This window comes from Eurosta solidaginis, chromosome 4 (assembly GCF_040869045.1).
Source record: "Eurosta solidaginis isolate ZX-2024a chromosome 4, ASM4086904v1, whole genome shotgun sequence".
NCBI classification, from domain to species: domain Eukaryota; kingdom Metazoa; phylum Arthropoda; class Insecta; order Diptera; family Tephritidae; genus Eurosta; species Eurosta solidaginis.
Genome location: NC_090322.1, coordinates 172,704,153 through 172,720,910, shown reverse-complemented (window position 1 = coordinate 172,720,910; position 16,758 = coordinate 172,704,153). Strand labels below are relative to the sequence as shown.

The 16,758-nt window shown below is 35.8% G+C and overlaps 2 protein-coding genes across 3 annotated transcripts in view; one reads left to right on the top strand and one right to left on the bottom strand.

The window, feature by feature from the left end:
* The window catches only part of Rbm13 (RNA-binding motif protein 13), a 123,227-nt gene that overhangs the window by 91,966 nt on the left and 14,503 nt on the right, over positions 1-16,758 (bottom strand). The gene's annotated exons all lie outside the window — the stretch shown is intronic.
* e(r) (enhancer of rudimentary) lies at positions 5,141-16,667 on the top strand. 2 transcript variants are annotated; one of them, XM_067783796.1, is made up of 3 exons: positions 5,141-5,296; positions 5,362-5,872; positions 16,555-16,667. In XM_067783796.1, exons 2-3 carry the CDS (start codon positions 5,575-5,577, stop codon positions 16,584-16,586), a joined length of 330 nt encoding a protein of 109 aa, XP_067639897.1. In that variant the 5' UTR covers positions 5,141-5,296; positions 5,362-5,574; the 3' UTR covers positions 16,587-16,667. The 2 variants fall into 2 exon arrangements, with proteins under 2 accessions (XP_067639897.1, XP_067639898.1); XM_067783797.1 differs by lacking the exon at positions 16,555-16,667 and having other exon boundaries at positions 5,362-8,924.

The following is a 16,758-nucleotide window of genomic DNA, read 5'->3' as shown; positions in this document are numbered from 1 at the left end:
TTATCTGGTACTTAGAGCGTATATACGTATTTGCAACACCGCAAGGCCATTTTCAATCCTCCATTTCCCATTGAAATTAAGCTTTTTTTACCTTTTTTAAAATTTCTAAATTAATTTAATTAAATTCAAATTCATATTACAACATAAAACATGCAAATATATTGCTACAAATAATAAAATTTAAATATAATTAATCCTACTAAATACCTATATTCCCACAAAGAAATCATCTTAAGAGAAAATCAAATAAACTGTTGACAGAGAATTTTCTGCTGTTAGCAGGTTAACATTGAAATTGGATTGTGTGTGGTGAAGTGCAAGACGTGTTCACATGCAAAAAAGTTGGAATCTAGCAAAAACTCTTTCTCATTGTGTTTAAATTCTCTGGTTTGATTCACAATGCTGCGAAATTTCATTTTTTTTTACTTTTATTCGACTTTGATTTTTAAGGTTTTTTTTCATGACCTACTAAACAAATTTCTTTTGATTGTAAAATTTTCATGTATACTCTGTCCGACCCAAAAATGTCCACTAAAAACGTTGTCGATAACAGTCAAAAAAAATTTATTTTTTTTCAAAAAACTGTTATCGACAATGTTTTTAGCGGACATTTTTGGGTTGGACAGGGTATACATATGAAAATTTTTTTAGTGAGTCATGAAAAAAACCTAAAAATCAAAGTCGAAAAAAAATCAAAAAAATTAAATTTTGCAGGCTCGAAAATTATTTTTTTGGGTATGCGTAGTGGAACTTGTACATACATATATTCGGCAATGGACCATCAACATCGATAACCTTTCGGGAAAGTCTTTAACGCTACAACAACAACGTGCACGTGATATCGGAACTCTCCCTACAAAACCAGTATCTTTCGAAAGCTATAGGAATCAGACCTTGTTTTGTTGATGTAGAATTTTGTTAGGAACCTGTTATATAAATAATCAACAGAGCCCTAAACTCTTTTCACATAAGAAAGCATGTACCTAGTTAAAGAAAAATTAATGTTGTTCTCTTTCCTGGAAAAAATGTTACCCTCACGTTGCACTCTTAAATTATAACTCAGGAATGGCTTACTAGGCGCTCTGTAAAATGGCAGAATAGAAACGGGAGTAAAGAGAAACATTTACCATATTTATTGGCTATCAGTCAACAAATGCACTCTTCAATCTACCACTTTTTACGAAAAAAATTCAGTCGTTGTAAGCCCATGGGGAGGTTTTAACCCACAAAACCCCCCTTGCGCACGACCCTGGGTGACATTATTTCCAAAAAAAAACGCCATAAGTAGTAACTCGGTCATATGTATATAGTGAAAACTATACCGTTATAAATACCATTTTTTTTATTTCAAGTACCTTAATTTTTGTATTGGCCGTGGAAAACATCGAAGAATAAAATTTCATAGCATTAACACAACAAACAAATAAATAAACAATGCAAATACGAAATCGCGTAATTTATACACAAATGAACAAATATAAACAAAAAAAGGCACGCAAACAAAACAAATTACTTCCGACTACTCCAATAAGAATTGTGTTAAGCGCAGTCGACGTCGAACGCGAACGCAACCGAGACGCTACGTCATCAAATATAAACAAAAACCCAATGCGCTAATATTTAATAAAACACGGTAAAAAAAACACTTGTGTTTAACTAATAGTAGACAAGAAAATATACGAATTTATTTTGGCGCGTTAGTTGATTGATGATTAGCTTTGTCCGGAGTAAATATAGAACCTCTTTCTTTATAAGAAATGTTTGATGGCATATAATGCCGAGCTGAAGACGCAGCCGCAATGGCACCGCACCACCCACAATCTTGGCAAGACACGTTTGCACACGCGTACACACAATTTTACGGCTGGATGCGAACACTCAGACGCAAAGATTTCTTCTTTATTATTATTTTTGCCAAATTGTTGTGCTGGGATGAATTGTCTAATAAATACAAATACTAATTTCATTTTATTACATATGTATATATAAATGGGATCACACTTGGCACAACCACAGAGCCCTGCTTAAATTTTCCAATTGGATATATTCGCTTTTTCCCGAAATTCTAATTAAACAAAAGACAAATCACAAAAAACACTTCGAGCGACAAAATATCTGCTATATATTGCAGACAAATAGCTTAACTGCTGCTAATTTGTGAAAACACGATTTTGCATGAATAGAATTTTTATTGAATTTAAGCTAAACCTTATTAAAACGTTACACACTTGTTGAAACTTTTTAAATTAACACAAACTGGAAGATTGGCAAATGAAAATTTACGTGTAACGAAACCTATTGGTCTACGCGGCTATTATTGCTTAATAATTTTTTTCTCAACATCAAAGATCGTTGCTTTGGCATTTCTCACTGCCCGTTTCCCCCACACCTTCGTCTCCAGGAAGTTTTAAAACAGACATGCACAGATGTAAACAAATATATATATGCTTTTGCTGAGTTTGTCAAACAAGCGTCAGCTGATCAACCCTATACTGTCATTTTGATAACTACAGCATTACTCGATTAAACGTGATCTCGCTGACAGCTTATCGTTTCTTTTTTTATTTATCGTTACGTTTAAATCAAGCGGCAGGTAATAGGCAAAGGAGATAAATGAAATCGTAATGAAGTCAACTTTCATACAGGTGGTGAGCGTTTCATTTCACGGTCAAAGAGAACATTTATATACCTTTTCAGTGTCAAATATGCGCTCTTAAAAGTCTTGCAAGTCTTTTGGAGCTTTTTCGGCCGTTGGTTTTAAAGCAAAAAACAAGGTTTTTTCTTTTTTCTTCTACATGTATCGGTGCTATTTTGCACCTTCCTCACGAAGTCTGTTTATTTGACAAAAACATAAAATAATTTATAAACATCGACAAAGTATATAGCATTTTCTACTAAACACTTACATTAATTGTATTTTATAATTTTTCCACTTAAAACATACTAATTTACTGAAACAATTATTTTATTTATTTTCATTGATCGCCGTGGCGTAAGCACAACTAATCAGCCCTATTCCGCATTTCGACTTAAATAAAAAAAAATAAATGTAAGGCGCGATAACCTCCGAAGAGATCTAAGGCCGAGCTTCTCTTCCAATTTGCGTCGTGCTCCTCTTGATTTTTCCCTACAAATTGGCCGGACGGGACCTACATGTTTTATGCCGACTCCGAACGGCATCTGCAAGGCAGATGAGTTTTCACTGAGAGCTTTTCATGGCAGAAATACAATCGGAGCGCTTGCCAGACACTGCCGAGGGGCGACCCCGCTTAGAAAAATTTTCTTCTAATTGAAAAATCTTATTTCTAAAATTTTGATGTTGCTTTGCCCGGGAGTTGAACCCAGGGCATACGGTGTGATAGGCGGAGCACGCTACCATCACACCACGGTGGCCGCCTGACTTGGATTGGAATTTTTTCGATTTGGCAATTTTGGTATTCTGTGTTCCAATCTCTTTCGATCCAACTTCGAATCGTTAGATTTTTTGTTTTCTGCATTTCAATCGTAGTTCCGTTTTTCTAAGTTGCAAATTAGTTGACGGAAAAATATCTTCTTTTTATTTTTTTATTAATTTTTAACAGAATTTTAACAAAAATGTAAGTAAAACTTGTTAAGAAACGTAGAAGGTGAAGCGAAAACGTAAACAATCCTTGCGGAAAGAATAAATAAACCTTTATAAAATACTTTAGGCCAGTGCAATGAAATTAGCATCCTTAAAATTCAGAAAATGTCAACTATATTCGTGCAGGAGTCCGTTTTAACAAAACTCGGTGGCCACGACAGGCAATTGGCCAAAAGAACGACAAAAACACACAATTATGAAAGCACTTCACTCAAAAAAATATAACACTGCGGCAATATATTCTATTGCTTTTTTTTTGTACAAAATGGCGTGGATAATAAAATATAAACGTTTTTCAGTGCTTTTTACAAATTTTCTTTAATTTAATTTGTTCCAATGTTCACACATTCCGTACCAACAGCTGATTTCGAAAAATCATTTGCTCTTCCTCTTCTCTTTACGATTCCGTCGTAATGCAGAATACCAAACTTCGATTGAAGCGGAGCGTAGAACGGGAACGTAATCGAAATGCAGAATAGGGGTGAATATATTGTCCACATCGTCCTTAAAGTGTACAGTTTTTTTTATTCTTTGCTGTATTCGAAGGCCTTCCAGTGTGAGTCTTGTTTTTTCTCTTCCTTCTACATCTAAAATTTTTACATTTTCAGAATCAGCTGAGTGTTGTTTATTTGTTAGGTGTTGAGAAAGCGCAGTTGAGTTTTTCCCATATTTGGCATCTGCTCTGTGCTCGGTGATTCTGACACCCAAAACTCTCTTTGTTGTGCCAATGTATATTTTGTTGAACTTTTCTTCAATATTCCCATTGCACTTTATTTCGTATATGACGTTGTGTTGTTCTACATCTATCTACGATCTACGATTGATTACGACTTCCAACTCCATGCATACAACTTTTGCTTGGACTTTGGCTTTGAAATATAAATTAATTTGAAACCTTGCCTTTTATAGCTTTGCCGATATTTTTGGGCGGGTTTTAGCAGTTGGGAGCTAAGGTAAAGAATTATCATAATTTTATCATTAGTTTATTTTTTCAAAGTGTTTGATTTGGCAGATTTTCAGCCCTATTAAACTTTGGAGGTATTTATGCTTGCCCTGCGAACCAGTTGAGGCAAATTTGACCAACTAAGTTGCCAAATTAATTTGTTTTCTTGTTAGACTTGGTTGTGTCATAGAAAACTGCATACAGGCGAAGAAAAAGATGCGCTGCCTTTTTTGGAAATTTCTTTAAATCCACCAATTTCAAGGTGGTGGATACCAAGGTAGATTTCAAAACGTATTGCGAAAACCCAATCGCTATCTTTCAGAATGCCAGTGGGAACGATGGGTTTCATAAACTTCTCCGCACTCTGCAGTGCCACCTCTTGTAAATCAATTCTCTTTGTGTTTATTTCATGGCGCTTCGAAGCAAAGCCACGCGACCAAAGCGTTCATGTAAATTCTCCTTAATTTCACACATCTCTAGCACATTACTCGCTTAAATCAGCTACTCGTTGACTTTTTTCAGTTTGCAGACAAAAGCATTCGTAAGAGAGAGTTAGCTAGTGACTTTACTTCAATTTGTGAACAAAATTGTAAGAGGGAACGAATAAGAAGGAAGCACATGGAAACCGATAAAATTTGACAGCATCAGAAAAATATCGCGAGTTTGCAAATAAAATAAAGCAGTGATTTAAATATAAAAATTATTTAAATAGTAAATATAAATTAAAAGACGTAAGTAAAATATATTCCTACATTTTACAGTTCATTTCGTAATTTGAATATGTGTACATTTGCAGTGCATAAACGTGCTAGCGTGCGGCAACAACAAAACTTGTGGCAGGGTCATAGCGCCGGTCAACAATTGCAACATCAAGAAGTATTTGTATAGAATTGCAAATTTATTTTTCTAGATTGTTCTTCTTAATAAGATAAGAACCATACAGTTTCTGGGCCTGGCTTCTTTTGCACCATAATTTTGAGGTTTTACTTTACACCGTACAGCTGCCAAAATGTCACACACAATTTTATTAGTGCAACCTGCTTCGCGTCCTGAGACACGCACTTACAGTGACTATGAAAGCGTGAACGAATGCATGGAGGGTGTATGCAAAATATATGAAGAACATCTAAAGCGGCGTAATCCTAATACACCAACAATCACATATGATATTAGTCAACTATTTGATTTCGTGGATCAATTGGCAGATATCAGTTGTTTGGTTTATCAGAAATCGACAAACACCTATGCACCATACAATAAGGAATGGATCAAGGAGAAAATTTATGTGCTGCTTAGACAGGCAGCAGGTAATTCGAATTAAACTTCTTGTAGAGAAAAAACCTTAGAAGGTGAAAACAGACAGTAACAAAAAATTCATGAAACAGGATTTAGTTTGATATAATAAAAAAAGCATTTAAACAATATTTAATTTCATGGTAATACAAAACAAGATTTTTAATGCTTGTAATGTTATCTTAATTGTAACACAATTTTTTTTTTTATTTACGTAATTGACACCTAAACTTTTAGGGACTGGTGACTTTAATTTAATTTTGATGTTTTCTCCTTATGCTAAAACAGATAAATTATGTATTGCATGTATGCGGTCATATGCAAGAACCATTAATGTCACCCTTTAAACGTAGGGGACTTTGAGCTGTTTTAACCATTTCCGGTAAATGTTAGCCGAAACCTTTAAATGATTGATCAGTTTGTCCGGGGGTGGTAATCGCCCTATAAGTGGTTAGTTCTTTTGACTGCAGACATATTGATCTGAGTAACAAATCGACAAATGTTGATTTCGTTGTAGCAGCAAAAGCACCATATCTTGCTGGGGGTTGGGCGAAAATTGTATATAACAAAGTTTGTATAAAATCGCGCCATTACGAATTATACTGAAAAGCATTACATGCTACGCATCCTTGCTTTAACTCTTTTGCTTGCAAAAATCTTCATGAAGAGTCGATCGACGAAAGTCGATTCTATTTTTAATCGACTATCGCAATACGGGGTACGAAGTGCAAGACATACGCATCTTCTTCGAGGGTTACACTTTCTACAAAATATGAACTAATCCATACACATATTTATCAGATCACCTTAATAACTATTTTGCTTGCAAAAATCTTCATGCAGAGTCGATCGACGACATACGCATGTTGTTGTTGTTGTTGTTGTTGATTAGGTTACTCCCCGAAGGCTTTGGGGAGTGTTATCGATGTGATGGTCCTTTGTCGGATACAGATCCGATACGCTCCGGTAACACAGCACCATTAAGGTGCTGGCCCGACCATCTCGGGAACGATTTATATGGCCACATTAAACCTTCGGGCCATCCCTGCCTCCCCACCCCCAAGTTCCATGAGTAGCTTGGGGTCGCCAGAGCCTCGTCTGTTAGTGAAACGGGATTCGCCGCTCGAAGGTGAGGTTGACAATTGGGTTGGAGAAGCTATATGTTACGCTACACAACCCCTTGAATGTCGAAATGAAATGTAGAAAACCGAAAATTCAGAAAAATAAATATGTTGAAAAAGAAATATCGCGCGAATTTTAAACATCATTAATTACACTATTTCGATATTTGTTTTTAATTGTTATATATGAATACAGAGGCATTTTGACCTCGGTAGCAAAGATGGAAATTAAAGATTTTTCTTCTGTCGAAAAAAATTAACAAGAACCCAAAAAATAACCTCCAGCTGATAAAAAATCTGGGCCCGATCAATACTTGTCTGCACGAAATCCGGGCTACGATAGCCGCAGTATTTTTGCAGGGAATCTTTTTCGCATAATTGTGTGTGCTTATAACCAATTCATTGAAAATACAACAACACATGGAAATGTGAAATTTTTATTTGCAAATATCTCTTTGCAAGTAAAAAAATATACCAGGCGGGAATGCATTTCTTTTCGGATTTTGTTTTAATTCGGCAAAATTAGATTTTTATATTTTGAAAAATTTTAAATTTCGACATTTCTGTTTTCACATTTTTATTTTTGACCTTTCGTACCGATCCCCTTGTCGCGAGTATTTTCTAAGCCCCGTCCACCCTCTGAGGTCATGCTAGCGTACATATGTTTGCAAAGGATTGGCCACTTGAAACAACACTACCACAACCGTGGGAGCAGTTTTTTGATTTAAGAACTACCAGCTGAGATAGGGTGCCTTTGTTGTAATGGAGAAATTCTACACTCAATATATTGCATAGTGCTGAATCGTCAATTTTATAAAAGCATTAAGTTATACAACTTTTCAACAGAAAATGTACTTTGGAAAAGCTCAAATATTTTTATATAAAGAGGCAAATGTATTCCGAAAAAGCAATCCGTAATCGACAATAATTTTTCAGTAAAAATAAATATATATCTCAAAACACGTAAATATAATTGTAAATGGGTGTGGTGATAGCGTGCTCCACATACCAAACCAAAGGACCTGGGTTAAGTCCCGTGCAAAACAAAATCAACAATTAAGAAACAAGTTTTTTAAATTATAAGTGTGTTTTTTTTTTTAAGTAGCGTCGCTCTTCGGTAGTGGTTTGCAAATACTCCGAAGGAATTTCTGTCATGGAAAGCTTCTCAGTGAAAATTCATCTGCCTTTCATCTGCCGATCGAAGTCAGCATAAAAATATTTCCAATTTGTAAAAAAAAAATTAAAATGGAACACGATACATATTGGAAGCGAAGCTCGGCCTAAATTTGTATTTTCTTCTTCTTAGATCTATGTAGGTTTGGTCATAACAAATAGCGCTTTTGTGATTTTCTGTAATACTGTGGTAGCTTTTCTCAAATACAATGCATTTTTTAAAAAACATTTAAGCTTTTAAAAGTACATTTCTCAAACACATTTGAACTTTTCTGAAACTTCTGGAACGAAAAAAAAATTATTTTCCTTAAATGAAATAGAATTTTTCTTTTTATAAAACCTTGCTGAATCTAAGAAATCGAACTTAGTTTATACAAAATCATATGTATGTATGCATGTATGTAATAGACAAGAATAAGCACTATTTTATATTTTTGCTAAAACATTGAAATCGCTGCATATTTATGTAAAAAAATATCTAATATACAGATCATAATGATTTTCTAAAACAAATATTCTGCAGCAGAACAGAATGCGCATTATCATTCATGCGTTTAGCAAATTTCGAAAACTTTATATACATAATGAATTCGAATAACTGGCACTAATTTTTTCAACAAATAATAATTAATATAATCTTTTTAGTATAAGCATTTTTCGATGTTGCGCCACTATCACGACAATTCCAATTTTACTGTAAAACTATGTAAAGAACAAAACACTTTGGACATGCATATAATTTAAACAAATAAATAGTAGACTAACTAGGGGAGAGCGGTTGTTTGCTTAATTTAATATACGTGTGTTTATATAAGTGCCCTTTTCTGCACATACTTCTTAATGTGGCATTCACATTGGTTCATAAACTCGAGTTTGAGGGACATTTTGAAATTTAGCAGTACTGGTAAACACGAAAATACCCCATACACTCGAGGTATTGGCGCAAGGTGGATGCCCTATAAATAATAATATCAAACTTGTGTGCCTATATTAATTAGAAAATTATTATATTGGAACATCTTTTTAAAATAAGCGATTGCTTTTCACTGAAGATGTTAAGTAAACGCAAATTACTAGCTTTAATTGATGTACGGAATATTGTCTAAGCTCACATACATCCATATTTGTGTATTTACTGAAGTGCATCGCCTACCTTAAAAGCACAAATGCGCGATAGTTCACTTTGGGGAAAGGGAGGGGAAGGGGAGCTGGGGTGGGGGATTGTTTTTAACAGTTTACAATAACCTATAATTGAAAAGCATATAAAACAATTATTAATTATGCTACTCATTGTTAAAAGTTTGTTATTATTAGCATTTACGTAGTTTGGGGTTAGTTTGCGAGGTCTGAGCTGAACACTATGGAAGTAGCCCACTATTATACTACATTGTAATACCCTATACGGTCTCAAAAGAGGACCCCTACCTGCATAAAGCGGATCGAGCCACTTCGTGGAATTTATATATTTTGCTAGAGCCTTGACTTCATGACTAGAGACCTCAGCAAGGTTATGTAGAAAAGGTTTACCAAGGATGGCCAACCTACGCCTACTAAGCGCTGGACACTGACAGAGGAGGTGCTGGACACTCTCCTCCTCTGTACATCTGCAGCTGCGACAATAGTCGAAGTTCGTTACCTCCATGCGTGCCTATTAAACCATGCCCTGGTAGAACCCTTATCAGGGACGATAGAACTGATTTCTTTAAAATCAGAAGCACTCTTGTGCGCCCCTTGTCATATGAGGGTCAGGTTAGCCTGGATGTCTCACACGATGATACCACGCTGACTATCGTCCATTTGCAATTCTTATAGTGCTTGTGTTCACACGAAGCCTGAAAGTGGGCATGGGTATACCTACCGAATCATTTCCCGGAAGGATATGATCGGTGGTGCCTCTTCTGGCCAGCTCATCTGCTTTGCAGTTGCCTTCAATATCCATGTGCCCAGGTACCCATATAAGGCTGATACTGAAGTGCTGAGCCATCTCGTTAAGAGATCTGCGGCATTCAGTGACCGACTTTGCGTTGTCGACGAATGAGTCCAAAACCTTTAAAGCGGCCTGGCTGTCTGAGATAATAAGCACCCGTTTACCATCCTTAGGCATAGACCCGCGATGATTCACAGCCCTGTGTATTGCCAGCATTTCCGCTTGGTAAACACTACAGTGATCTGGTAGGCGAAAAGAGACCTCTTGACACAGATCCGGTGAAAAGAGGCCTGCTCCCACCTTCCCGTCAAGCTTAGAACCATCCGTGAATATGTTAATGGCACCCGGTACCGTATGTTGTCTGGTATTCCAGTTTTGTCGCGTTAGTATATATATACTATAGTTTTTAACGAAAACGTTCTTTGGCGTGCAGTAGTCAGTGCGTACTGGTATTGGGACTGGGGCGTTCGTGCACAGGATTGTTGCGTGTCCACTAGATCCATTTGACCAGAGCCTTTTACGTAAATGTAGTTTATTCACATTTACATACGGGTGAAATTGTTTTCAGAAAATTAGCTTTTGAGTAAAACAAAAAAACAGACTTCCAACGTAGTAATGAGTTGAAAATTTTTCCAAGTTTCTGATTTCTAGCTCCATATTGCCTTTTATTAAATGCTCGCATAAAAATTAGCTTTACAAGCAGCGTTCGGGGTCGCCAGGGCCTCGACTGTTAATTAAATAGGATTCGCCACGGGTAGGTGAGGTTCACAATTGGGTTGGGGAAGCTATATATAGCGCTGGCAAACCCTTAAAAGGGTTGCGCTACACAACCCCTTAAATCAATTTGGTATTTAAGTCACCTCTTACGACAGGCATACCTAGCGCGAGTATATTCTTAGCCCCCTAACCCGCTGGGGATTGAAGCATTCTTCAGCCGCTACTGTACAAATTTTATATGTGTAGTTTGCAAATATATGAACACGTATGCTCCTACAGTCCTAAACATTAGTTAGTTATCAACGCCCTTTATAAGTTTGATACATAAGAACTGATACCGAAAACTCTGCAAATTCAAAGAAATGGTTACGTACATGTTGGTTTATTGAAATTTCCGGTTTTTTCTTTAAAGTAAATTATCGTCATTTAAGTCGCCGCAGGCCTACACTTTTCCTGACTTACCCATTTTGTATTAAATTTGTATCTTCTATTAGCGTTACATTCCCCCACTGCTCTTGTATTTGATCAATATTTTATGTTGGTTTCCCTATCCTTAGATGTTGGGATATCTTTCCAGCCCAAATTTCATCAACTGACCACAAGCCAGGTGCATTGGATGCTTTAAAACTAACAAAATTTTGTTAATTATATCTTTCTTTTAGCTTTTTGTAATTTTAGGAAATACTAAACTGGGTATATTGCACTCAGACTTCCACTGATTTGCTTACATACTTAAGCGCTTAACCGTGCCACTAAAAATGAAAATAGAGTGCACTGTGTCCAACTATGATAAGGGTTCAGATCTTTAAAAAATTAAATGCGCTAAATTACACAACTACGCAAAATATTCCCATGCATTTTCACGTACTGAACAAGAATCCCTTTACATAACTAATCAGCGAATGCGTAGCTCTAGCTAGGCAGAGACTATCCCAACTACTAAATGGTAAATGCTAGACGAATTCTAATAGCGAATTCGAATAGATATGCCATTTCTCACTTATTTTTTCAAATTCAAGCATATTCATGCGTTCCTGAGGACGACTTCTAAGTGAAGTCGTGGGATTCAAGGAGTTGTGTAGCGCAATATATAGCTTCTCCCACCCAATTGTCAACCTCACCTTCGAGCGGCGAATCCCATTTCACTAACAGACGAGGCTCTGGCAACCCCAAGCTCCTCATGGAACTTGTGGGGAGGTGGGGATGGCCTGAAGGTTTAATGTGTCCATATTAAGCGTTCCCGAGATGGTCGGGCCAGCACCTTAATGATGCTGTGTTACCGGAGCGTATCGGATCTGTATCCCGCAAAGGACCATCAACATCGATAACCCTAAATGGCAACCCTACTCAAAAATGTCCCTATTGTAATGCGGAGTGAAATACCTTTCGTTTGATACCCATATCGGCATATCTCATGCAATTTTTTTTCATTTCAAATAGGTGGCAACCCTAAACGGCAACCTTACTCAAAAATTTCCCTATTGTAATGCGGAGTGAAATACCTTTCGTTTCATACCCATATCGGCATATCGCATGCAATTTGTTTTTTATTTCGAATAGGTGGCAACCCCAAATGGCAACCCAACTCAAAAATATCCCTATTGTAATGCGGAGTGAAATACCTATCGTTTGATACCCATATCAGCATTTCCCATGCAATTTTTTTTTATTTCGAATAGGTGGCAACCCTACTCAAAAATGTCCCTATTGTAATGCGGAGTGAAATACCTTTCGTTTGATACCCATATCGGCATATCTCATGCAATTTTTTTTAATTTCGAATAAGTGGCAATCCTAAATGGCAACCCTACTCAAAAATGTCCCTATTGTAATGCGGAGTGAAATACCTTTCGTTTGATACCCATATCGGCATATCTCATGCAATTTTTTTTAAATTTCGAATAGGTTGCCTTGTGAAACATTCTGGGTGGCAACACCTAGGTAGAAAGTCTTAGAAGGCGATACATTATCTTTGTGCCAAATTTCATTTAAATCGGTTGAGCCGTTCCCGAGATCGTTCGGCTATACAAACAAACAAGAATTGCTCGTTTAAAGTTATAAGATAAATAATTAACAAATACCTTTTAATAATAATAATATTTATTTTGTTGCAATGGCTGAGTTTTCGATCAGCAGATAAGCGTCAGTCCTGGAAGGCTCCTATTATTTACGCTGTCAGTAACTGGCTCCTATATAGAAAAAATTACTCATCGTATATATGCCTTTAAAGACAATCGTCTCTGATCCTTCATTGTTCGAGAAATGATAAGGAAAGTTAAACTTTGCATTCCAATGTCTGGACCGTTAAGCTAGAACTTAGCAAATTCTTACACAACTTACCTACGTGCAAAGGAATTGTTTTTTGGAGATCGTTGTATGTTTGTGGCCTCCGTGGTGTGGTGAGAGCCTGCTGCGCCTACCTCACCGAAGATCGGGTGTTAAAGTCACAAGCAAAGCAACGTCGAAAATATTTAAACATTTTCTTTCAATTAGAAGTCTTTTTACGCGGCGACGCTCCCTGCCATGAAAAGCTTCTCGGTGAAAATTCATCTGCCTTGAAAAATTAAAATGGAGCACGACGCCTAAATATCCTCGGAGGCAAATCGCTCCAAGTATTTTTTTTTTTGTATGTGTTTTAGAAATTTACTTCTTTAGGTAATGTAATATCAATTCAAGCCACTTTCAGGAACAAATTTGAGTACAATTTTTTACTCAGCGTGCTTTGCACACAGAGTATATTAACTTTGATTGGATAACGGTTGGTTGTACAAGTATAAAGGAATCGAGATATATATAGACTTCTATATATCAAAATCATCAGTATCGAAAAATATTTGATTAAGCCATGTCCGTTCTTCCGTCCGTTCGTCCGTTAACACGATAACTTGAGTAAATATTGAGATATCTTCACCAAATTTGGTACACGAACTTATCTGGACCCAGAATAGATTGGTATTGAAAATGAAATCGGATGATAACCACGCCCACTTTTTATATATATAACATTTTGGAAACACAAAAACTTGATTATTTAGTAAATAATACACCTAGAATGCTGAAATTTGACATGTGTACTGATATTGAGACTCGTAATAAAATTGTTTAAAATGGGCATGGCACCGCCCACTTGTGATAAAATCAATTTTACAAATATTGATCATAAATCAAAAACCATTAAAGCTATTGTAACAAAATTCTGCAGAGAGGTTGCCTTTACTATAAGGAATGCTTTTATATAAAACACGTTTAAAAGGGTCGTAGACTAGAATAATAAGCTCTAACTTAGCAAAAAATAGTTTTGAATCAATGATATTTCACTTATCAAGTTTTATTGTAAGAGGAAATGTGTGTATGTATGTATAAATGGGAAGACATTTTTTTTTAAACGGGCGGTGCCACGTGTAATGTAGAAAAGTAATTTATCTGAAATGAAATGTACAATTGAAGTTCACGCTGAGTATATAATGTTCGGTTACACCCGAACTTAGACACCTTTACTGGTTTGTTGTAATCCGCTTCTTAAATTTGATGTCAATATGTAATTTGCTTTTAAGATTATCATCAATGCCCGTTTGATCCCTGCAATCATTTTTTGTTAGCTTTGTAAAACAAGCATACATCAAGGAGCTGCGACTATGTTAAAACGACTTCAGAGTGCAATATGGCATTAGAACTAAATAAAGAGTTTTTCTGGGAATAGTGACACATCACTGTGGGCCACAATCATTCCGCCTACCACACCGAAGGTCTTGGGTTCAACTCCCGGGCAAAGTAACATCAAAAATTTAGAAAAAAGGTTATTTCAATTAGAATAAAGTTTTTCTTATCGCGAAATGCTTCTCAGTGAAAACTCACCTACCTTGCATATGCCGTTCGGAGTCCGCGTAAAGCATGTGGGTCCCGTCCCACCAGTTCGTAGGAAAAATTAAAAAAAGAGCAAGATGCAAATTGCAAGAGAAGCTCGGCCTTAATTCTCTTCAAGTGTATATCGCGCCTTGTATTTATTTATTTATTTTAGAAGGATCAAAAAAAGTAAAAAAAAAAACAAGTAAGGAAACATGAAATGAAATGAAATGAAGGCTAAGTTCGGGTGTAACCCAACATTACATACTCAGCTGAGAGCTTTGGAGACAAAATAAGGGAAAATAACCATGTAGGAAAATGAACTAGGGTAACCCTGGAATGTGTTTGTTTGACATGGGTATCAAATGAAAGGTGTTAATGAATATTTTAAAAGGGAGTAGCCTTAAGTTGTATATGTGAAGGCGTTTTCGTGATATCGACCAAAATGTGGACCAGGGTGACCCAGAACATCATCTGTTGGGAACTTTTTCATTTTCTTCTACTTAATATTGTAGGTGTCACACCCATTTTACAAAGTTTTTTCTAAAGTTATATTCTGCTACAAAAAACCAATCCAATCACCATGTTTCATCCTTTTTTTCGTATTTGGTATAGATTTATGGAATTTTTTCGAAATTTTCGAAATTTTCGATATCGAAAAAGTGGGCGTCGTCGTAGTCGGATTTCGCCCATTTTTATAACCAAAATAAAATGAGTGCAGATAATTACGTGAACTAAGCTTAGTAAAGATATATCGATTTTTGCTCAAGTTATCGTGTTAACGGCCGAGCGGAGGGACAGACGGTCGACTGTGCATATAAACTGGGCGTGGCTTCCACCGATTTCGCCCATGTTCACAGAAAACAGTTATCGTCATAGAGGCTATGCCCTTACCAAATTTCAGAATTTTTGTTCGACTTATGGCACTAAAAGTATTCTAGACAAATTAAATGAAATTTTCTTTTATTTTTGTATTTTGGACACTGGAGATGAATGTTGACATAATTTACTTATATGTATACTGTAAAGATATTAAATTTTTGGTTAAAATTTGTCTTACAGTGGGCGTCTTCGGCATACTTATTTGCTAATTTTTATTTAGAACACATATAGTAATGGGAGTAACGTTCCTGCCAAATTTCATCATGATATCTTCAACGACTGTCAAATTACAGCTTGCAAAACTTTTAAATTACCTTCTTTTAAAAGTGGGCGGTACCACGCCCATTGTTCAAAATTTTACTAATTTTCTATTCTGCGTTATAAGGTGAACCCACCTACCAAGTTTCATCGCTTTATCCGTCTTTGGTAATGAATTATCGCACTTTTTCGGTTTTTCGAAAGTTTCGTTAACGAAAAGGTGGGCGTAGTTATAGTCCGATTTCGTTCATTTTAAATAGCGATCACAGATGAGCGCCCAGGAACCTACATACCTAATTTCATTAAGATACCTCAAAATTTACTCAAGTTATCGTGTTTACGGACAGACGGACGGACGGACATGGCTAAATGAATTTCTTTTTTCGCCCAGATCATTTTGATATATAGAAGCCTATATCATCCCGATTAGTTTATGCCGTTACGGGGTACCGTTATGCGAACAAAGTTAATATACTCTGTGAGCTCTGCTCAGCTGAGTATAATAAAAAGTATTTTTATTCTATGGGTCACTCTTTTGTGTATGTATGTGAGCAGATAATATCTCAGTTTCAGTATGCATAAAAGATATTTATGTTCATCTTGGCAAAGTTCATTTTTTTTGTATAACTGAACAAGTTTCACTACTACTTGTGTGTACATACATACATACATACATCGATCATTAAATCTAAAGCTCGTCTAAAAATCATGTAATTTTGTTAATATACATTTTTTAAATGAAATTAAATTTTCCATTTTTCTTTTTTGCTCGTAGATAAAATGCAATGGAAAACGGAAATATTATAACACCGCTAATTACACTTATTTATAAATAAATATAAAATTGTTTAAAAAAGTAAAATATAGTTACCATTGAAATACAAATAATCTAATTAGTCATTCTTGGCATTGTTGTTGTAACTGTAAAAGCTACAACAAAAACACTGAAGGTATACTGGCATAGACTAAAATATTATTA